We start from the raw sequence: 24,780 nt of genomic DNA, 5'->3' as shown, positions 1-24,780 counted from the left end.
CAAAAGTTGCAAATAAAAATTAACGGAGGCAGTATATAATTTTTGAATACGACTGTCGTTTAGTTGACAGCGTTCGTGGTCGCGCCGTACAACAAACACTCAAAGGCAAAACAAGGTCGTCTGTTGATCGGTGCGACTCACCACCCTCCATTCTCGTTGTTCTAATATGGATTATCTTTGGCTCTTAGTTGTTAATCTATGCACTATCTCTTTAAAAGGTTTCCCCACTTTCTCTCTCCTAGGGTTTCATTTTTTTCGTCAAATTTTCATCGAATTGTTCTTAATTTCGGTTTTGGTAGAAAGTTCATGATCGTAAAGTAGGAGATCTATTTAGTGGTGATATGAAGAGGTTTATTGCAATTGTAGTTGTGATTATGCAGATTTTTAAATGAAGCAGTCGTAATCATTTGAAGTTGAAATCAATGGAGAAATTAATATAAGCAATTCAAGTTTAAGAGAGATGCAGGTTCGGTAACATTAACATTGATCAGTTTATTAGATCAATTAGCATAATTGCTACAATTGCTAATCTTTTACAAGAATTTCTCTTTTAACTTGCTGGATTTTTTTTTTCATATTTCAGATTTTGTTAAAAGTTTTGATTTTTAGTGGTGATTAGTGAATATTGCATTATGGGTTTGATGTAATTGGTTATCGAGTAGTAAATTATTGGTGAACTTGAATTGATGGATTTAAACAATTTTGATATTTGAATGTTAATTGGTAAAATTTGAAAGTTGAGTGAGATTAGATTTTGAGAGGTAAATTGGTGAACATCGAATAAAAGATTTGATTAAGAAATGTTTACAATTTAATTACAAGTTTAAGAACTGTACACAATTTACATTACTCTGAATACGTAATTTCGATAAAACTTTTATGTACATTTGTCTTCTTTGTTAAATTTATAAGCTCATTTCTTTTACCATATTTTTCAAGGATTACTTCTATAATAGTCAATCCACTCTTAATCCTGCGAAATGGCACATATTTACATCAAGCTTATCGGTAGCACATGCATATTCAAATTAGTTTGCTTTGAAGTTTATGTCACAATTAATTTTTTTTAAAAATTCTATTAATGTTTTGAGTCTCATTTGTGCATCTCTTTTGACTGTTCTTTATTAGGTGATGAGGAGGGGAGAAGAGGGGCAACTGTTTATATCAAATATCTGACCAGTAGTAAACTGATGGGTTTGGAGGTAAGTATCTTCACCAAGTAAACTGATGAGTTTAGCTGTGTAGATATCTCGTATACTTTACATAATTGGTTGGAGCTGTTGGAACAACAAGTGTGTAGTGTGTGAATTTTGTGAAAAAACTCAAAGTCCCACATTGGTGGGAAATGAGAGTTTTACTCTCTTTATAATATAGAGAGTGGGCTAAAGGGGTGTGGCCCTTGGGCTACCCACATTTTGTGGAGAGGGAGGACCTATATGGTAAACCATCTATCACACACACGCGCGCCGAACCGAGCCGGGTCGGGTTTATTAAATAAACTTATTTTTTGGACAAGGCTAATTGCGTGATTAGTTCCTTGATTTTTGCTAAACGTTTTTGACTAATTACATTTGACCGTTTTTTCAAAACTGATTAATGGAGCGTTAATCATGCAAACGTTTTCACTGATTTTTTGCTAAACGTTTTGCCACGCATTAATCTTCTGTAACCGTTTTTGAACGTTCCACTTATGACCGTTTTAATTGCGTGATTAGTGCCTAATTAAACAGCAGCAGTTACGTTGCAATTTTGCCTATAAAAGGCGTGTTGATTTCCTGTTTTTAACACACAAAAATACAGAAAACAATCTTCTTCTCCTCTCTATTTTTCCTCACAAAAACAAAACCCTCGAGCAGTTTCTTTTCTTTTTGGTGTTTAGTTGCCCGGTGGTTTTGTGCAGTTCCACCGGTATAATTACAATAGAGAAAGGTTGTTTTATCCTGGGGAACATCCGGTTTAGTACGAACTGCTTGCACATTTTCAGGGCAGTGCCGTGAATGTTCTAAAGAAAGCGACATAGTCCGCGACTCAGTCTAATTTTCGGTAACTTTGTTCTTACTGTTTTTATTCCCCCAGTTCCGTTTATAACAGGACCCTTTTCTGTTTTTTGGTGAACATCGTATAAAAGGTTTAATTTTGAGAGTAGATTGGTGAACATCGAATAAAAGGTTTGATTTTGAGTGGTAAATTATTGGTGAACATCAAATAAAGTTTCTGTCATGTTTAATAGTTGAAAGATAAATTCGATCGAGGGAAATACAAATTTGTTGAGGGATTAGTAAGTCAAATGCAAGTAATAGGCTATTGAGGAAAAGGAAGAGAGGTGTTGCTAAATCAGTAAAATCACTACTTACTAAGGTTTTTTGTTCTTGATATTAAGGTTTTTTCCAGAATTATGAGCCTTGGAGTTTTTATTTTTTTTTATTTTTTATTTTATTTTATTTTTTTATTTAATGATTTTCTAAATGGTGTACAGGACGACGAGCATTTTAAGAAACCCGATCAAGGAAGTTGATGAATGGAGGGCTAAAAAAATTACCAAGCAAGGATGTGTTGGGTTCACTTTTGAATAAAATGAGAGTTGTTGGTTATGGTTTACTTGTAAATTATTCCAATAAGTTCTTATATAAGTACTTGTAAATTATTTCAACAATTTTTTTATATACTTGTAAATTTTTTTTTGAAAGATATGTACCTGTAAATTTTAATAATAAGTTTATTTGATTGTTTCATTTTTTAATTTACAATTTCTTGCCATTTTAGTACAATAATTACAAATTAATAAATATTTTATCATAATTTTTTTAATTTTTAAAAATTAATGTTAAAAGAGACTTGTTATCTAACATTTGATTGTGTCAAAGAGACCTTTTATGTTAAATAACAGGTGTCTTAGCCTTCATATGACGCAATGACATCGAAAGAGACCTGTTGCCTACGTAACAAGTCTCTTTGACACAATCAAAGAGACCTGTTCAATTGAATAGGTCTCTTAGAGCTAGAGACCTCCTCTAAGCAGGTCTTTTATATCATTTATGACAGGTCTCTTTGGCCTTTTTTGTAGTAGTGCTAGGGGGTCCCAAAAGGTGAAAAAATGAAAAAGATAGACCCTATTTTTATACTTAACTCAATTACATACAAAACAATTCAAACTAATTTCTTGAATCGGATTAATTTGGAAAATTGGTATAAAAATAAAAGATTAACAGTTATTATAAGCTGATGAATTTGGAATATTACTATGACAAAATTAGTTGTTATAATTAAATTCAATTATTAGCTTAGGGGAGTAACTTATTTGTTTAGGGGTCTAACTTTTTAATAAGGGTCTAACTTTTTTTGCTTATGGTTAACGATGAGTTAAAGTGAGGTTAACTCACTGGAAATTACACGATAGACCCCAAATACTAGGTAAAAATACTTGGACACTAAATACAATATTTTGCAAAAAGTTGGAACCCATTTGTTATCTTAACTCCCTTACAACTTGGTCTTTGATTTGACCTTTTTTTTTTTTTTTTTTTTTTTTTTTAGATGAAAATCTCTATTACAGAGTATGTTTAATTTACCTTCAATATTACACAGTTTGTTTATTTATTTATTTATTCTTTTATTTGAAAGAAACAAAATATGTTTAATTTTTACATTCAAAATGCTAGAAATATGGAGTAATTATATTATGAGCTACTTCAACCGTTCTAATAATATTGCAACAAGGATGAAATTACGCATCCTAAAAACACATATATATAGAAGACATGAGCTCATCACGTGTCATCATGACTAGACAGATGATGTGGCGCCATGTCATACAATTACTATATAATTAAAAAAAATAATGAATTGTTAGCATTTATGTTCAAACCTATGATCTCATGCTTATTATACTTTAATTTCAACCACTACTCCAATGACACATTTCATATCTATAATGTTTTTGTTAAAAAGAGTTAATCATATTCATAAACTTGAAGTCGAACGAAGCAAATTAATAATTTTAAATACTAGATATTGGATAATATATTTTAATGTTCAATAATGATTGGAAAAATATATTTAAATATTACTTCCTCCGTACCCGAAAGAACGACCCTTTTGGGTTGATTTTGCGGGTATTAAGAAACTTAATTTGCAAGTACAAATGTATGGGAAAGCACAAGTGACAATCATTTGCAATTAATACCTAGAGAGAGAAAGTCCTTTTTTTTTATCGTTCACCGATTTTCTAAGAGCAAACCTTTGGGATTTTTTATCTTTATTCTATGCCCAATAAAAATGCTGTAATAATGCACTAATCCATGTGATGCTTTATTAACTAATAAGATTACAGATTTGTTTTACAACAACCAATAGAATTGAAATACACAAGATTGCCAAACTGGCAAATTTAAAAGGAAGGGAAATGAAATCAGATTTCCCTCCTTTTGCTGTATAAAATGAAATTTTCATTCCCTCTTAAAATATTTTTACACAATCACTAAATATCCTTAAAAAAAATTTCTGCTTCAAAGTTAATTCACTATCATCATTGCCTGCTTTATCATGGCTTCAAACATAATTTTCGATTTGAATGTTGTTGTTAAAGATGTTGCTAATGAAGATGTAAGTCATGGAGGGGAATATTTTGCGTTTGGCATATATCTCAACCAAATTCCAACAACTGAAGGCATACAGACATCAGACCAACAAGTAGCATTTCATAATGGCCAAGCTTACATGGATGATCAAGCAACACAGAATCAACAACAGCAGCCAGTTGGTCATCATAAGCGCAGCCTCAAAAGTGAGGACAAGCACAATATACTTATATAGCTTCTAAACAGAGAAACTTATGGCAACCTAGATAAGGGAGCAATCAAAGCTGCTGCACAACAGTTCAACATAAACAAGAAATACATAAGCCTTATATGGAACAAGAGAAATAGGCAACCAGGAGGTGAACAAGTGTATAATCTGACAACAAAATTTCATCTTTGTGGGAGGAAAAGAATATAGATATCTTCTGAATAAATTCAGAGTATTTTAATGGGAAATAGATCTTGTCAAAGGGATTTGGCATCTCTTCTCAATGTCTCAAAAAGCATAGTGCAGAGGCTTGTGAGGAGGGGAGACATACGACCCCATACAAATGCTCTGAAACCAAGTCTCAAACCAACAAACAAAAAGGAAAGATTATGGTGGATTTTAAGTCACCTTATTGATGAGACAGCAGGCACCAAAAGAGAATATCTACCACAGTACAACACAGTCATGATTGATGAGAAATGGTTTGAAATGACAAAGAAATCTAAAAGGGCCTACTTGGCAAGAGGAGAGAAGGGGCATTACAAATATGCTCATTCAAGCAAACACATCCCTATGGTTATGTTCAGTGCAGCAGTTGCAAAGCCATTGTACAATGCACAAAAAGAATGCATTTTTGATGGGAAACTGGGAATATTCCCATTCACATATGAAGCACTAGCTTTAAGAAATTCAAAGTACAGAAAGAAGAGAGAAATGGTGACAAAGGTGGTGAAGAGAGTCATAAGAGATGTTTCAAGGAAGATGTTCATTGAGAATATTGTACCAGCAATTATGGCTAAATGGCCAAATACAGGACAACACAACACAATTTACATCCAAAAGACAATGCAAAACCACATGTGCTTCAAGATGACCCAGAGTGGAAACTACATTGTAAGCAGCTAGGATTCAGTTTCATTCTCATTTAACAACCACCAAACAGTCCAGACTTAAACATTTTGGACTTGGGTTTTTTTAGGAGCATTCAATCACTACAACACAAGAAATTTGCAAGAAACCCAGAGCAACTTATAAAGGTTGTCAAAGAAGCATTCTATGAGTTGGGTGCAAAGACATTGTTCAAGTGTTGGGTCACTCTAAATCATGTTATGAATCAGATTTTAAAGGCTAAAGGTTCAAATAAGTATGAACCTCCACATGTAAACAAAGCCAAGCTAGACAGAGAAGGGAGACTACAGGATCCAGTTGAAGCACCTCTTTGGGCTGTCATAGATGCATGGGAAAGGATTTATAGGGACAGAGACTTCTCAAATGATGAGCAGGAACAAGAAAATATTGAAAGTACACAAAACAATGCATCACAACAACCATTTGTTATGGCAAACGACCATGAGGCATCAACATCTAATTCCAATGCTATGAATAGCCAACAACAATGATTTAGAGTACGTAGAACTTTGGTTTTATTTTAGTTTTTGGGGGTTTTTTTTTCCATAGAAGTATGTAATGGGACGGGGTGGGGGGGACTGTAGTTGGTATCTTTTGTTTGTTGGTGAATGTTTCACTTCAAAATCTATGTAAGACCTTCAAATATCAAATATGAAATGAAAAAAGAAGTCATTTTGTTTTGAAAACAGATGTGCTCAGAACTTCCCAAACATCATTGAAAATATCTCAGAACAGGGATTACATCATTGCAATTTATGTAAAGTGAATTCAGATGTCCCCAAGCTTCATGGAAAAGCCAAGAAAACTTTCGCTTAATTTCCAAAGTCAACAAAGTAAGTAAGTCAAGCAAAGTTGACTTATTGACTAGGGACAACAGAAATCTTGGGAATATCAAATTGGCTATATATCTCAGCTTTAATGGACTCAACATAGTTAAAAGAGAAAAGAAGAAAAAAAAAGTCTCTGGCTAACATTGCATATCATTGAAGGCAATACATGGAGTGTATGTTCCACATAATAAGACCTCACATGAAATGGTACCTAGTTGGCAAGCTATCTCAACCTATTAGCAATCTCAAATGATCTAAGGGTTAGACACAAAACAACATGTTATGTGACAGCCTTCTCATCATAATGTATTTTCATCATAGACCTCAATCAAATGGTATTCAACACAAACAGAAAATAGATATCAAATGGGACTACTATAATGTACATTTACCAAATGGGATAATATAAACATATGTACCTTACTGTGTACATGTAAACAACAATCCCATTTGCAAATGCACATAGTGAGTAGGTATTTGACATCATTAAAGAGGCCTCAGAGTCTTCCCTTTAATCATTGAAGGCATGTACAACAAACACATAACAGGTTGAATGCACTCTACTCTAGACCCTAGACACAAATGGTACCTAATGGTTAAGATAACACATCCTATGGAGCAATCTATTTATGCAAGGAACATTAAAAAGGAACAAAAACACTTGCACAATACATCAAAGCCTTCTCAATGAATGTTCTCATCATAGACTAAAACAACAATCATGTTACATGTAACAGGCAACAACCAGACAACCAGTGAACAAGGCAACAACTAAACAACAAGGCAACAAAAATAATCAGGCAAAAACAGACATCAAGGTAACAGCAAGGCAACAACCAGCCAACAAATGCAGCAACAATATCCATACCATAAATTTAAGTCAAAGCAACACAGGCAATTCCAAAAGCGAAACACAACCACATATACTTTTTACTGAATCCAAATCCAAAATACAATACTACTAGTCACATGCAAATCATAGTTCCAAAGTCTAACCATAAATAGCTACCAATTCTTACAAACAAGGCAACATATAACTTAGCTCTGAGATTCTCTGTCGGAATCTTTGTTAGGGGACTTCACTTTGTTAGTTGAAGAGAAACCACCACCAACATCATTATTGGACTTCACTTTGTTAGTTGAAGGGCAGCCACCAGCATCATCATTAGAGTCAGAGTCAGAGGGGCAGTATGTAACACCCTAGATATTCCTTTCCTTTAAAATACCTATTTTGCCCTTTTAAAATACCAAAAAGGAAAATCTAAGACATTACCGCCATCGTGAAAACGGCTAAGACAAATATCAAAGACTCACACACAGGGGAAGACTATCTTTAAAACCATTTAAAACAAGTTAACTTAAAAAGTCAAACTAAACGAAAGTAAAAGTCAAACTAAGTCAAACAAAGTAAACCTACAACTTGGAACCATTGTAGGCCCTTAAGCCAAACGATATTAATAAAAAACCTTTGTGTTAGTCTCATAAGCTGAATAAAATAATTAATATTCAAAGCAAATAAAACACATCATATTCCTATGAGAACTAAGCATGATTCGCTCTTCACACATGTCCTTCATGAAAATGCCTCATCACCTGAAAAGCTTCTCTCTACTTGTCCCCACTACTCGCCATTAGAAATGGGTCGTTGTAGGGCCAAGGTAAAGACAAGGCTAAATAAACATACAAACACACAATCAACAAAGCTGAGTACATAAGCGTAATAAAACATACTAACATGCTTTCATCCTAACATCACACAACTTACCGTGTTGTACCTGTTTACAAGCATACAAAACATTCAACACCTAACTAGACCAATACTAATGTTTATTTAATTTTGATTACACATCGAACGGGTTTCCAACCAAATCCCTGCCTCAAATAAATTGGGTAAATTACACCAGGAGCTAACCAGGTAGGCAAATGTCACATGAAGTGACTGGATGTCTTGCGCATAAAATAAATAAAAAGGAAAATACAGCGTCTGGTACTCCCAGTAGAAGTTATGATCAAATATAAAGTCGCATAACTCCCCCCATATGTTCATACTCAAGGTATATAGTTTTGGTGTGTAATCTCTTTCACTTTACATTATTTACGTATTATTATACTTGGTGATGACTCTCAAACCATAGCACAATCAAGCACAATAAATCATTCAAGCAACCAAGCATACCAATTTAATTTTTAAATAATTAGTGTCCACATAAATTTAATAGTTGAACCCTTTTTAATCTACCTTAGTGTTAAAGACACCTTAAACGCATAATGCGCCGCAAATCCTATCCCTCGGTGTTAGAAATACCTTAAATGCACACAAGCATCGCAATATAATTTATTCATGTGTACTAAGACACCTGATAGCTCAATTCCCATGCTTAAAGCATCAATAAAAATTATATGAACCATAATAATATTTCCTTTTCATATTCCAAACCAAATTAAACATTTAGTTTAATTAAACATGCCTTAATCATGTCAATAATAAAAGTGTGGTTCATATTCAACATGCCAACATAATTAGTTCCAATCACCAATTCGTCACAAATAAATCACACATCACAAATCATTTACCAACAACAATCCAATCAACAATTTCCTACCAACACCTATCACGATACTACTTGTAATTACACAAAGTCTAGCATGCTTCTACATATTCAAATAATTACTAAGTACGCGAACGTACCTTGAATATGATCTCAAAATCGCCACGACTAAATAAAATCACTCACTTGGAAGTCTCCTACAAACCAAAATTATAAAGAAGTATTAATACCTCTTCCACGCGAATTTCCAACAATATTTACTCTCTTTAAATCACTCATAAACCCTCTAAAATATTCTGAAATTTAATTTAAAACCGTTACTTTTATTCCCAATTAATGACTAATTAAAAATCCTTTCAAGAAACATAATTATAGCTTGTATATAAAAATTCCAGCATTATTAAAACTTATAAAATTGCTGTAATTTAGTTTAAAAACATTAATTTCAATAGTTTTAATCAACCACAATCAAATTCCATCAATAACCATTAATTTAGAAACCTAGGGTTTTCAATTTGGGGCTTTTTAATTCAAAATTAAATCTGAAAATTTATGTACAAAATACTTGTTATTAAACTTCCTAAAATCATCATGAAACCCAAAAACAATAATTAGATTAAGGTAGATTTAATTAAAAACAAAAACAAAATTTTTTTTTACGCCACCGGCGCACCCAACCACCTAGGCTGGCTGCTGTTGCCGGCGAGTGCTGGTGGTGGCAGCTGCTGTTGCCGGTGAGTGCTGGTGGTGGCAGCCGCCGACCGGTGGTGGCGTGTGGTGGTGGTCGGCTGGTGTGTGGTGGTTTGTGTGGTGATTGAAAATAAAATAAAATTAAGGGAAAAATTAAGGGGAAAAGAAAATAAGAGAGAGAAAGTTTACCTTTGGGTGCATTCCACCTTAGGCATATGATGGGTATTTTACACCCTCTCAAAATCCCTCCTGCTTAAAATTCCTTTACTACCCTTAATGATTTCTTTCCTAGTCAAATTAGTATTTTGACTTTCCTTAAATACCATTGACTTTAAAAATTATCTTTTTATAAAATGATATGCCCCAATATTTTTAAATCATAAAATAAAATATTTTCAAGATTATGAAATAATTAAAAATAAACTTTTTTAATTAAAATAATTCTTTTTAAATTAATAAAAACCATAAATAATTCATTTCGAATTATTTAAATACTTTAAGAAATACTTATTTAAATTAAAATATGTATAAATATACGGGGTATTACAGTCTACCCCCCTTAAAAGAAGTTTCGTCCCGAAACCTTGGGTAATAAAATTCAAACTTTTTCCTCACTTGGTATAATATTGTTGTACTCTTTTGTCATACTCTTGCCTTTAACAACTCTTTGTGATCAAAACTACTCGAAATAACCGTTAAAAATGTGTAAAAAGCACAAAAATAACTGAAAATATAGGAAAAAAGCACGAAATTCTACCGCATTCTATTCCCCTTAAAGAACACGAGTTACGTCCCCGTAACTCACCATACCTTAAACAACTCAGGATACTTCTTTTTCATCTCATCCTCGGCTTCCCAAGTTACTTCTTCATACTCTTGGTTAGACCATAGAACTTTAACAATGTTAACTTCCTTATTGAGTGTACGACGCACTTTACTGTCAAGGATCTTGACAGGTCTTTCCTCATAAGTTAAGCTTTGATCTAACCCAATAGTTTCAGGTTGTAGCACATGTGACTTATCAGGGATATACCTTCTTAATTGAGATACATGAAATACATCATGGACTTTACTTAGCTCCATAGGTAAGGCCAACCTGTAAGCTACTTTGCCTATTCTTTGCAATACTTCATATGGTCCAATATACTTTGGGCTAAGCTTCCCTTTCTTTCCAAATATCATTATACCTTTCATTCATGACACCTTTAACAATACTTTGTCACCGACCTCAAATTCCTCCTCTCTACGCTTCAAATTCGCGTAGCTCTTTTGGCGATTTTGCGCCGCTTGAATCTTAGCTTGAATCTCCCTCACCTTCTTAGATGTATCCTCGATCATTTGAGGCCCTAGAATCATTGTTTCACTTATGTCGTTCCAACAAATTGGACTGCGACACTTCCTTTCATATAATGCCTCAAATGGAGCCATGCTAATGCTTGCATGGTAGCTATTATTATAGGAAAATTCAATTAAGTCCAAGCTATCTTCCCATCCCCCTTGGAAATCTATAACACAAGCCCTCAACATGTCTTCCAAGGTTTGAATAGTTCTCTCAGTTTTTCCATCTGTGGCAGGGTGAAAAGTTGTACTCAAGTGTTGTACCAAAGTTTTCCTGTGTACACTCGTCCAAAACCTTGAAAGAAACCTAGAATCTCTATTAGACACAATATCTTTTGGAACTCCATGTAAACTCACCATATTTTTTATGTAAGCTTTTGCAAGTGGTTCCATTTTCCAGGTATCCTTCATTGGTATAAACATTGCAGATTTTGTAAGTCTATCCACCACTACCCAAATGGTGTCGTTTCCACTCTTTGACTTTGGGAGGTAAGTCACAAAGTCCATTGAAATATAATCCTATTTCCATTTAGGAATTTCCAATGATTGCACAGTTCCTTGCGGTCTTTTGTGTTCTATCTTCACTTTCTGACAAGTTAGACACTTTGCCACAAATTCCGCAACTTCATTCTTCATTCTGGGCCACCAATACACTTTTTTCAAGTCCTTATGTAGTTGTCTCCTCCTGGGTGTACTATGTATGGTGTATTGTGAGCCTCTTCCATCAACTTCCTCTTTAAGTCCTCACATTTTTTTGGTACACACCAACGACCTTTGTATCTTAAACTCCCATCTTCATGAATCTTGAAATCCGTAGCTTTTCCTTGCTTTATTTTCTCACGAATCCTATCCAACTTTACATCTCCTTTTTTATTTTCCCTTATCTCATCAAATATTGTTGGTTGGTAATCAGATTCGCAAGTATGCCTGCTGGCACTCCCCATTCTACCACTTCTAGATTCTTTCTCCTCATTTCTCTATATATCTCATCAGCCACTATCAAAGTATTCAGTCCATGACTAGTTTTACGACTTAGAGCATTTGCGACTACATTTGCTTTCCCCTCATGATATTGTATGTCTAAGTCATAATCCATCGTATACTCTAACCATCTCCTTTGGCGTGAGTTTAAATCCCTTTGAGTGAAATTGTATTTCAAACTCTTATGGTCTCTATAAATCCTACATTTCACTCCATACAAGTAATGCCTCCAAATCTTTAGCGCAAAAATGATTGCAGCTAATTCTAGGTCATGAGTAGGGTAATTTACTTCATGCGTCTTTAGCTGTCTTGATGCATACGCAATCAACTTCCCATTTTTCATAAGTACACATCCTAGACCATTCTTGGATGCGTCACTATATACGTCATAAACTCCATTAGCGTCTGGCAGTGTAAGCACTGGCGTTGTGATCAGCTTTTGTTTCAAAAGTTGGAATGCTTCCTCACACTTGTCATCCCATTCATACTTCTTGTCCTTTTTCATTAGAGAGGTCATAGGTTTAGCAATCTTCGAGAAATCTTTCACAAAACGTCTATAATACCCTGTTAAACCTAAGAAACTCCTAACGTCAGACATTGTTTTCGGCGTAGGCCAACCTTTCACTGCCTCGATCTTTGCGGGATCTACCTCTACTCCATATTTGGACACAAAATGGCCCAGAAATGCTACTTTCTCCAACAAAAACTCACACTTAGAGAACTTTGCGTAAAGCTTGTTTTCCCTTAGTGTTTGCAGAACTGCCCTTAGATGTTCTACGTGTTCTTCTTTACTCTTCGAGTACACCAGTATATTATCTATGAATACTACCACAAACTTGTCCATAAATGGATGAAACACCCTATTCATCAAGTCTATAAAAATTGCTGGAGCATTCGTCAATCCAAATAGCATTACTTTAAACTCATAATGTTCGTATCTTGTTCTAAATGCAGTCTTGGGAATATCTTCATCTGCAATCCTAAGTTGATGGTATCCAGACCTTAAATTAATCTTAGAAAGCACAGTTGCGCCTCTCAACTGGTAAAATAGGTCATCAATCCTTGGTAATGGGTACTTGTTCTTTATGGTGACCTTATTTAACTCCCTATAATCAATACACAACCTCATACTTCCATCCTTCTTCTTCACAAATAACACTTGCACTCCCCAAGGTGATGCACTTGGTCTTATATAACCCTTTTCTAATAAATCCTACTGTTGCTCCTTTAACTCACTCATCTCTGCAGGTGCCATTCGATATGGTGCCTTGTAAATTGGTGTTGTTCTTGGAATTAGCTCTATTGTGAAATCAATTGCCCTTTTAGGTGGCATTCTAGGAATCTCTTCTGGAAACACATCTAGAAACTCGTTCACTACTTCCATATCCTCAGGCTTAGTTGTCTCCTCATACTCCATATTCCTCACACTACAAAAATATACTAGATGCCCCTTCTTAATATACTTTGCCAGTTTTAACACATATATGATCCTTGGGCACTTAGTTTCACCATGCATCCAATATGTTACCAATTCATTATCAGTTGTAGTCATTCTCACTTTCTGTGATCTACAACTAATCTCTGCACTGTACTTGCTCAACCAATCCATTCCCAAAATGACATTGAAGTCACTCAATCCAAACTCAATGAGATCCGACAGAAACACCTTTCCTTCGATTTCTAAGGGTACATATCTAAAGATCTTGTTACACTTTACTACCTCCACCCGTAGGAATAATTATAGGCAAATCTACCTCATCTACGGTTTTCAAACAGTTTGATAACTTCGAAACAATGGCCTTTGAAATGAAAGAAAAAGTTGCACCAAAATCAAACAAGACTTTAAGAGGAATAGAGTTAATAGAAAAAGTACCAGTGATGACATCTTTCGTGGAATCAGCCTCATGCCTACTCATAACATTCAACTTTCCTGCAGCCCCACCTTTCTGTTGGTTGTTCCCATTACTATTGTTGGGTTTCGCCGCATTCTGTTGTTGCTTGTTCCCAGAATAGTTCTTACTTCCCTGAAAGTTCCTTTGAGCCCCACCTTGATTATTTCCCTGCCTGTTTCTATTGGGGTCCTTGGAGAAACATTCATACTTCCTATGTCCTAACTTGTTGCAAGCACGACAAGTAACCAAATTCCCATCACAATCCCTTCCAGGGTGGTCGTTCTTACACCTCTTGCAATAAAAATGCCTTGCTCCCCTGTTATTTCCCTGGCTAGAGCTCCTAGCTCTACCATTAAAGTTTCGTCCACCTTGGCGATTGTTGTTTTGGAAATTATTGTTGTTGTGGAAGTTGTTGTTATTATGGTGGTACTTTTGCTTCTTAAAGCTGTTCTGGTTACCTTGCGGGTTTCCAGAATTCTGTCCTACCTCTTTTCTCTTTTCTCTCCCATCTATCTCAGTTATCTCTTTCTTTTTCTTTAATTCTAAGGCATATAGGTGTGCAGCTCTCCCATACACTTCATCCAAGGTTTCAAATACTTGACCGCACAGCTTTAACTGCAAATCAGTAGTCAGACCACTCTCAAACTTTCTAGCCTTAGACTTTTCTGTAGAAAAAGACTCCTTAGCAAATCGTGACAACTCAATAAACCTGGTATAGTATTCAGTGACTGACATATTCCCCATAGAAAGATTAGAAAATTCCTCATCGTTTTGTTTCTGTAAGAAGCTAGGGTAAAACTTGTCCCTAATCTTCTCCTGAAACATAGTTCAATTAAATCCAGGTAAAATGGTAGCTTCGTTTTGCTGCCACCAAAGGTCAGCTTCACCCCTCAAATAATATGTAGCACAACCCACTTTTGAATTCTCTAGACACCCTACTGCCCCAAACAATTTCTCAAACTCCCTCAACCAGTTTTCCAGTATAGTTAGATCAAGCTCTCCTTGATAAATTGGTGGCTTACTCTACGTCACCTTCTTAAACAGCTCTCCCTGAGCATCTCCATCATTGGTTGAGTTCCTTGCCAACTGTTGAGCAACAGCTACCAATTTCCTCACCACTTCACTCAACTCTCCACCTTCATTGTTGTTACCACTCCCACCTGCCATTCTTCCTCGCCTGAATCAACACAAAGGGGTCTTTATTAAATACGGTCTTGGCTAGCTCTCAAGTTAGACACCCACCTAACTAGTTAACACCTTTGAAACATACACATTAAATTTAAGCTAACAAATTGGAATTTAAAACTTCCAAAATTTGTAGCTTTCCAGCCAAATATTGATTGCTAACCAACCACACATTTAATAAAGCATCACATTAATAAATAAAAATAATCCCCATGGATTCCCAAAGTTTAGAATAAATTATTGGAATTATTTTTAGCAATAAATGGCTTATTGGAGTAGTGATACAAAATGAATGATTTGAGAACGAAATTAATGATTTGTCAATATAATGAAATAATTGACAAAGAAGTAAATGAAATTTTTATTGATAAGTAAGAAAATGAATGGAATACTGAAATAAAATGAGTTTAAGTAACTTATGCAACTACATAAGTTTACTAACTCACTGTGGACATGCCACTTATTACTCTACTGAACTGAAATAATTAGAAAGCGGAAATAAATCTAAGAATCTTAAAGAAATGAAACTACAAAAATCTAGTGCTTTCGAACTTTGTCCCTCTTGTAGGTAGATTGTTTGTAGCTTCTAGGAGCAGATTCAGGGTCATCTTCTTCCTCCATTGGTTCAGGTGACTCTGGTTCTTGCTCTACTTGAAAAAACTCTTCATCTTCCTCATCATCAGATGAGATATCAATTATAATTTGGATTTGAAATTTCCATAATGGAACTATCAACAGTCTGGTTACTCTCATCCATCATCTCTCCTTCTTCCTGCCCACCACCTGTCCCTGTTTGATTACCCTGAGTGGGAGAAGAACTTCCTAACTGATGACTAGTGGAAGGGGAATTATTCCCTGCCAAAATATTATAGTAGTAGTTAGGATATGGAATGTTTAAGTGCTGACAATAATCTATCTCAACTTTAACAAGGTGAGAAATCAAGTATCTGTAATCAGGGTACCACTGTTCATAGAAATTTTTATATTTAGAGTAGTTTGGAATGTACCCTGGTAAATAGAAATCAGAGAACTTTGATTTAATAGTAAGATATGGAGGTTTATCCGGAAGGTAATGAATAATCATAGCAGAAACACGATTAGGAAGATCATAGTGCTTGTCTCCTAAGACATTGCTCATGTGGGCACAATAGAATTGAATTTTGTTGACGTAGTCAAACGAATGTTCATACCGTCTTTCTTGATTAGAGTACCAATTTGGGAAAGTTTGCTAGGAATAATTGGCATCCTGAAAAGAAAAAGGTTTAGAAAGAATTCCCTTCCCGAAAAAAAAAAATAATACAGTTCTTGCATGAATTAGGTTCAATGTTCAATCAAACAATTTCTCTTATTTCTAATCATATATTCACATGCTTCCAATCAATTCACATGATCAACCATCACAACCTAAAATATTAATGCACACAAGAACATGATTATCTCTAACTTATATGCCCAAATTCTTTCCTACCCAAGCTCACCAACATGCTTTTAAAAGCTTTTAACACATAATACTTACCTTAATCCTCGCTTTCCTGCAAAATGAACAAACTAAAAATATTTTTGACTCTTTTTCGAAAATTAATTTTCAAAAATAAACTCGAAAAAGACCAAAATATTCGGCCAAGTAAAAAAAATTTGGACACCCTAAATAATTTTTTTTAAAAAAAATCGGATGTCCTAATTATAAAAAAAAAATTCTGATTTAAAAAAAAAATCGGACTTCTTACAAAAAATAAATAAATTTTCCGGTTTCCAAAAAGTAAAATAAGTTAAAATAACCCTCTTTTAAAATACTTAATTAAATAAGCACTTGGCCAAGTTTAAAACAAAACAATTTAAAATATGTTTTTAGCTTTAGTAGTAATAAAAATCTTAACCAAAGCTCCCAGATACCACTTTGTAACACCCAAGAAATTCCTTTCCTTTAAAATACCTGTTTTTCCCTTTTAAAATACTAAAAAGGAAAATCTAAGACATTTTACCGCCAGCGTGAAAACAGCTAAGGCAAATATCAAAGACTCACACACAGCGGAAGACTATCTTTAAAACCATTTAAAATAAGCCAACTTAAAAAGTCAAACCAAACGAAAGTAAGTCAAACTAAGTAAAACAAAGTAAACCTACAACTTGGAACCATTGCAGCCTTTGCAGGCCCTTAAACCAAACGATATTAAAAAAAAACATTTGCGTTTAGTCTCATAAGCAGAATAAAATAAATAATATTCAAAGCAAATAAAACACATCATATTCCTATGAGAACTAAGCATGATTCGCTTTTCACTCATGCCCTTCATGAAAATGCCTCATCACCTGAAAAGCTTCTCTCTACTTGTCCCCGCTAATCGCCATTAGAAATAGGTCGTCGTAGGACTAAGGTAAGGACAAGGCCAAACAAACATACAAACACACAATCAGCAAAGCTGAGTACATAAGTGTAATAAAACACACTAACATGCTTTCATCCTAATATCACACAACTTACCGTGTTGCACCTGTTTACAAGCATACAAAACATTCAACACCTAACTAGAACAATACCAATGTTTATTTAATTTTGATTACATATCGAACGGATTTTCAATCAAATTCCTGCCTCAAATAAATTGAGGTAAAATGTACTACACCGGGAGCTAACCGGGTAGGCAAATGTCACATGAAGTGACTGGACGTCCTACGCATAAAATAAATAAAAAGGAAAATACAGCGTCTGGTACTCCCAGTAGAAGTTATGATCAAATATAAAGTCACATAACTTCCCCCATATGTTCATACTCAAGGTATATGCATTCCAAGAGTTTTGGTGTGTAATCTCTTTCACTTTACGTTGTTTACGTATTATTATACTTGGTGATGACTCTCAAACCATAGCATAATCAAGCACAATAAATCATTCAAGCAACCAAGCATACCAATCTAATTCTTGAATAATTAGTGTCCACATAAATTTAATAGTTGAACCCTTTTTAATCTACCTCAATGTCAAAGACACCTTAAACGCATAATGCGCCGCAAATCCAATCCCTCGGTGTTAGAAACACCTTAAGTGCACACAAGCACCGCAATATAATTTATTCATGTGTACTAAGACACCTGATAGCTCAATTCCCATGCTTAAAGCATCAATAAAAATTATATGAACCATGATAATATATCCTTTTCATATTCCAAACCAAATTAAACATTTAGTTTAATTAAACATGTCTTCAATCATGCCAATAAAAAAAGCGTGGTTCATATTCAACATGCCAACATAATTAGTTCCAATCACCAATTCTTCACAAATAAATCACACATCACAAATCATTTACCAACATCAATCCAATCAACAATTTCCAACCAACACCTATCATGATACTACTTGGAATCAATTACACAAAGCCTAGCATGCTTCTACATATTCAAATAATTACTAAGTACGCGAACGTACCTTGAATATGATCTCAAAATCGCCACGATTAAATAAAATCACTCACTTGGAAGTCTCCTACAAACCAAAATTGTAAAGAAGTATTAATACCTCTTCCACACAAATTTTTAGCAATATATACTCTCTTTAAATCACTCATAAACCCTCTAAAATAATGTGAAATTTAATTTAAAACCCTTACTTTTATTCCCAATTAATGGGTAATTAAAAATCCTTTCAAGAAACATAATTTTAGCTTCTATATAAAAATGACAGCATTATTAAAACTTATAAAATTGCTGTAATTTAGTTTAAAAACATTAATTTCAATAGTTTTAATCAACCACAATGAAATTCCATCAATAAACATTAATTTAGAAACCTAGGATTTTCAATTTTGGGCTTTTTAATTCAAAATTAAATCTGAAAATTTATATACAAAATTCTTGTTATTAAACTTCCTAAAATCATCATGAAACCCAAAAAACAATAATTAGATTAAGGTAGATTTAATTAAAAACAAATACAATTTTTTTTTATAACACCACCGGCGCGCCCTACCACCTAGGCTGGCTGCTGCCGCGCCGCCTGGTGGCTGTTGTTGCCGGCGAGTGATGGTGGTGGCAGCCGCCGGCCGGTGGTGGCATGTGGTGGTGGCTGGTCGGTGTGTGGTGGTGTGTGTGGTGTTTGAAAATAAAATAAAATAAAGGGTAAGGGGAAAAATTCACTAGTAGAAAAAAGTTAATGGGAAGCCCCAAATGGGGATCGGTTCTTAAAATCCGCTTTGAAATCCCTACAAGTGATTTTTCTGAATAGAATAGTTATTAGTTAACTAGTTAGTTCGTTTAATTTGGTTATTAAAATATAATGTAGTGGGATTTTTGGCAATTTTAATGAATGAAATAGATAATTTAAATATCGGCAAATCCTAGTTTATTGGTAATGCATTATATGAATTAATGAATGGATTGTAAGTAAGCTTAGTTTGCTTGTAGGTAGTGTAATTAGCATTATATGAATGAATGAACTTGTGTATTGTTGAATGTCAAACAAATGCAAATTATTGAATGCTTGCATCGTCATTTGCCTAGATACCTGTTCGAGTCTTTCTCATTAGGAGAAAGTCTTGAATAGTACTCGGTTGGGACTGTTCTTGGACGTTTAATCTCACTTAGGTAGTGAATGTATGTCTCTTTTTCGATTTTAAGGAATATCTCGGCTTATCATTTTGTCACCATGTTCTCTGGGTGCATATGTAGGTAAGTAATTACCTACATTGTGTACTTGGAGAATAGGGGGGAAATGTTGTCGGATTTTCCTCAAAATTAAAAAGTTGACATACATTCACTAGTGAGATTACACGTTCAAGGTTGGGTTAGGTTGGAGTGATAAGGACCTTTTGGGAGCATTCATTTTTACACTATATGAACGATATATACTATGTACTTTGATTGACATAATATATGTTGCATTTATATATTATTTGTAATGTGTTGTTATGTTTAAAGGCAATTTAAAACGTCGATGGATCGCGGTTGGATGTATGGTAGACGTGATACATTGGAATTCTTTAATGGTGTCCAAGAGTTTTGCAAGAGTGCTTCACAATATCAGCTCAGAATGGGTGTGAATGACCTTTATTGTCCTTGTGTCAATTGTAATAATGTCACAATGGTCGATAGTGTTGATACCATTATGGATCATGTGGTATGTCATGGGTTTAGGCCTCAATATCAAGTGTGGGTTTGGCACGGTGAAAAGGGATCTTATAGAGAGAATGTTGTTGGGAATGATACGCATGATAAAAGTGTCGAGATTCGTGTGGAAGAGGAATATGGGACTGATGATGGTGGAGATGGGGATGCAGAGGGGGATGAGATCGAGGACGGTGGTGGTGATCACTCGGATGAGATGATGCATGATGTTGAAGGTGAATTTGGTGATCGATCTGATGTATTTGAGTCATTATCAGAGGCTGCCAAAAAGCCCTTGTATCATGGGTCCAAAAAATACACCAAACTCTCAGCCGTGCTAACACTTTTTAACATTAAGTCAAAGCATAACTAGAGCGACACTAGTTTTACTTCTTTGTTGACTGCGTTATGTGACATGTTGCTAGATGGAAATGAACTTCTTAATTCATACTATTATGCAAAGAAACTCATGTGTCCATTTGGTTTGGAGTATAAGAAGATACATGAATGTCCTAATGATTGTGTTCTTTATCGAAATGAATATGAAGAGTTGGAGGAGTATCCACGTTGCGGTAAGTCGCATTACAAGCGAAAGAGCTGCAATGCTGGTATGAAGGGACCTCCTGCCAAGGTGTTATGGTATCTTCCCATCATTCCAAGGTTAAAGCGTCTATTTTCAATACCAAAAGATGCTAAGAACTTGAGATGGCATGCAAAGGGAAGAAAGAAAAACAATTTGCTGAAGCATGTGGCTGACTCTCCAGATTGGAAGAACATCGATATGAAGTTTAGGGCATTTGGTGATGAAGTCAGAAATTTAAGGTTTGGGTTGTGCACAGACGGTATGAATCCATTTGGCACTCTTAGTACCCAACATAGTACATGGTCGGTACTTTTAGTGATCTACAACTTGCCTTCGTGGTTGTGCATGAAACGGAAATACGTAACGCTTTCACTTTTGATAACGGGGCAAAGGCAACCTGGAAACGACATAGATGTTTACCTTGAGCCCCTTGTTGATGATTTGAGAAAGATGTGGGACGAAGGAGTTTCTGTTTTTGATGCTTATAAGAGCGAGATGTTCCTATTGTGTGCAGCCTTATGTGGACCATTAATGCTTTTCCCGCATATGGCGACCTGTCCGGGTACAAGAACAAAGGGCATAAAGCATGTCCCATTTATATCGATGACACACCGAATGTGTACCTTGATCACTATGGAAAAGATGTGTACGTGAGGACTCGAAGATTGCTTAGGCGCGATCACCCATATCGTAGGCAGAAAAAGGCCTTCAATGGGAAAGTGGTAGAGGGGGCTGCGCCTAGGACATTGAGTGGAAAGGAGGTGTCGGGTTGAGTGAAGGGTATACCAACTGTTTTTGGTAAAACATCAAAACCTTTAGACCCACATGCTCTCTTTAAAAAGGAATCGATCTTTTGGAAGGTTGAGTACTGGAAAGAACATGATGTTAGACATTGTCTCGATGTGATGCATATAGAGAATAATGTTTGTGATGCAATTGTTGGGACAATTATGGGTATTCATGGCAAAACAAAGGATGGAAAGAGTGCGCGATTAGATTTGGAAGCGTGGGGGGTTCGTCCGGAATTGTGGGTCCAGCCAAAGGTAGGGAAGGCAAAGGTAATGGAAAAGGGAAGCAAAGATGGTGGCAAAAAACTTAAGGGGAAGCGCAAAGGAAAGGGCACTGGTGTATCAAAGAAGAAAGATGATTGAAAAGGCAAGAATGAAAAGGTTTAATTACCTCTAGCTTGCTACACATTGTCAAAGGAAGAAAAATAAAAGTTTTGTGCTTGTTTGTATGACATTAAGGTTCCATCTGGTTTCTCATCAAACATGAAAAGATTCGTTTCCTTAAACGGAGAATTGAAGTTGACAAGTATGAAATCCCATGATTGTCACATGATGATGCAAGTATTCCTACCGATTACAATTCGTGGTATTTTACCGAAGCACGTGAGAGAAGCTATTACAAGCCTCTATTAGTTTTTCAATACTATATGCAGCAAAGTGCTTGATCCTTTTACACTTGATGCTCTCCAGGCGAATGTTGTTGTAACTTTGTGCAAATTCGAGATATATTTCCCACCGTCATTTTTTGACATAATGGTGCATTTGATTCTTCATTTGGTTCATGAGATTAAGTTGTGAGGTCCAGTCTTAATGAGGTAGTGCTATCCTTTTGAAAGACACATGGGTACATTGCAAGATAAAGTCATAAATCCAACCCATCCAGAAGGTAGTATGATTCAAGGGATTGTAGCTGAGGAGATTGGTAATTTCGTGGCAGAGTATGTTGCCGTTGCCGTACTTATTCGGCTTCCCACTTCCCGACATGAAGGGAGACTTGATGGTCATGGCACACTCGGGTCAAAACAGATACTCGAGATCAGTTCTTGCAAGCTCACCTATTTGTGCTTCATCATGTTACGGAGGTTCACCCATATTTAGAAGAGCACATGTATAGTTTGCGTGTAAATGGGTCAATAATAATAGGCACAACGTCAGACATAATGACTTCACTCTTGTAGACCTTGGCCACTTGCGGTATAGTTTGGAACCATTCATCCTTTCATCTCAAGCTAAGCAAGTGTTCTATGTAACCGACCCAGCCGATCCAAAATGGTCCATCGTCCTTGCTGGCAAAAGAAGAATTGTAGAGGTTGGAGATGTTGAAGACAAGGAAGAATATGATGCGTTTGATGATTCTCCCCCTTTCACTGCCCCTAGACTTGATATAGCAAATGATGTAGACAATGATGCAAATTATATTCGATTAGACCACAATGAGGGAATACTCGAATGAGGTACTTTTATTTATGCATCATAATAACAATCCTATTGTTAAAAGGATTAGATGTGTATTTGGGATGATAATAAAGATGTTAGGTAAGTTAGAAGCTCATTTTAAGCTTTTCTTAAACTATTTTTGCTCCTATAACCTTGTATTAACATGAAATCAATGACTTTTAAGCATTTTCAATTTATAAACATGTTATGTATACCAAATATAAGTTGTTAGAAGTATTAGATGTGAACTAGTAATGAAAATAAATAAGTTGGGAAATTTAGAACCTCATTTATGCCATTTTGAACTTATTTCGCTCCTACAATCTTGTTTTTGCATGAAATCAATTTCTTTTAAGCATTTTCTTGTCTTTAGTGATGACTAATTATTTACTTTGCTTGTGATGGTAGGTGTGTATATATCATGGGTAGTGATGAGTACCTTCACTATGATGAGGATATGGATGATCAAGACCGTGGTAGTTCTCACTGATGACGAGTTGTATGATATCAATAAGGAGACTGATTTGGGTGAACCAGAAGACCAAGCTCATGATGAGTTGCACCGTAGGCTTGACGAATATGAGATAGCAGCTGAATGTGCCCCCCTATTACGGATAATGTTGTTTCTGAGTTTGTAAGAGATTCACAAGGACAAATTCACACGCAAAGTCAAGTGAAAACCATTGGTGGTGGAGAAGGGGTAAAGGCACCGGTGAAGAGAAAGGTTAAGGGTGCAACAAAAGCTTTTCAGAAACTCGGGGTTCCCATGGTTCTTGAGTATGACGAGTTGGGTCAACCTACTGGCCAATGGCGCAACAAATATTCCACTCACATTGGCATACTTACTCGTAAAATACCCATTACACTTGAGTGACCCGAGATACCTAAAGGGTTGCTTCAAACGTTTTAGGATGATACAATGGTAAGTGGTTTTTATTTGCGTTTTTGGCAAAAATTTTGTACATGAATTTGAAAGAGGCAAAACCCAAACATAGATTCACCAAATTTCACCACATTCACCAAAATTCACCAAATTCACCGGGTTGCGGCTGCCGCCTGGGCTGCTGCAGCTGCCTGGGTTGCTGCTGTTGTCTGGGCTGCTGCCTGGGCTACTGCAGCTGCCTCAGCTGCTGCCCTTGGCTACTGCAGTTGCCTGGGCTGCATTTTTTTTTTGTGCCCTTGACTAACGTGGATGTTTGCCATTTGTACAGAGTGTGTTTAATATTCCTGATGATCCTGTCAAGAGAAAATCGTTTGAAGCTTTTGTACAAGAGAGATTCAAAAACTTCAAAAATTCCATGAGAACAAGATGGATCCATAAGAAACAAAGGAAATCTACTAGAGGAGAGGAGGAACTTGAGAAGAAACCGTGGGACGTATATCCAAAAATAACGGTGAAGGACTGGGAGAAGTTTGTGGCCCAATCAACTACTACTACTGCACTTGTATGTAGTCATATATCAATTAGAGTTGTGTAATAAATTTGGTTCACTACAAATAATGATGCAAACATTTCTTAATGTGTAGGAAAAAAGTCAACAAGCTACAAGCAATGCAGAGAAGAAAAAGTATAGCCATCATATGGGTTGTAAGACATTTGCGGAAAGTAGAACAAAGTGGATAAAAGAGGGTCTATACCCCATATCCAAAATATCATCATTTGATAAACCGCTTTCGTCCACAGTCACAACTTTGGTAAGTCGTGCAAATGAC

At 35.5% G+C, this 24,780-nt stretch overlaps 2 protein-coding genes and 1 long non-coding RNA gene across 3 annotated transcripts; 2 read left to right on the top strand and 1 right to left on the bottom strand.

Annotated features, from left to right (window-relative positions):
* The first annotated feature begins 224 nt into the window (after positions 1–224).
* On the top strand, positions 225–2,692 carry LOC110711939. Its single transcript, XR_002509458.1, has 3 exons — positions 225–466; positions 1,129–1,202; positions 2,477–2,692. It is a non-coding gene; the product is annotated as an uncharacterized LOC110711939 (long non-coding RNA).
* Positions 2,693–5,025: 2,333 nt separating this feature from the next.
* Positions 5,026–6,185, top strand: LOC110712106. Its single transcript, XM_021890525.1, has 2 exons — positions 5,026–5,645; positions 5,765–6,185. Exons 1-2 carry the CDS (start codon positions 5,026–5,028, stop codon positions 6,183–6,185), a joined length of 1,041 nt encoding a protein of 346 aa, XP_021746217.1.
* Positions 6,186–7,208: 1,023 nt separating this feature from the next.
* Positions 7,209–10,945, bottom strand: LOC110712105. The gene is made up of 2 exons (XM_021890524.1): positions 10,574–10,945; positions 7,209–7,295 (listed from the first exon to the last, which is right to left on the bottom strand). The coding sequence occupies exons 1-2, from the start codon at positions 10,943–10,945 to the stop codon at positions 7,209–7,211; spliced, it is 459 nt and encodes a 152-aa protein (XP_021746216.1).
* Positions 10,946–24,780: the final 13,835 nt, after the last annotated feature.

Source organism: Chenopodium quinoa, unplaced genomic scaffold (assembly GCF_001683475.1).
Source record: "Chenopodium quinoa cultivar QQ74 unplaced genomic scaffold, ASM168347v1, whole genome shotgun sequence".
NCBI classification, from domain to species: domain Eukaryota; kingdom Viridiplantae; phylum Streptophyta; class Magnoliopsida; order Caryophyllales; family Amaranthaceae; genus Chenopodium; species Chenopodium quinoa.
This window is presented reverse-complemented; position numbering and strand designations above follow the sequence as displayed.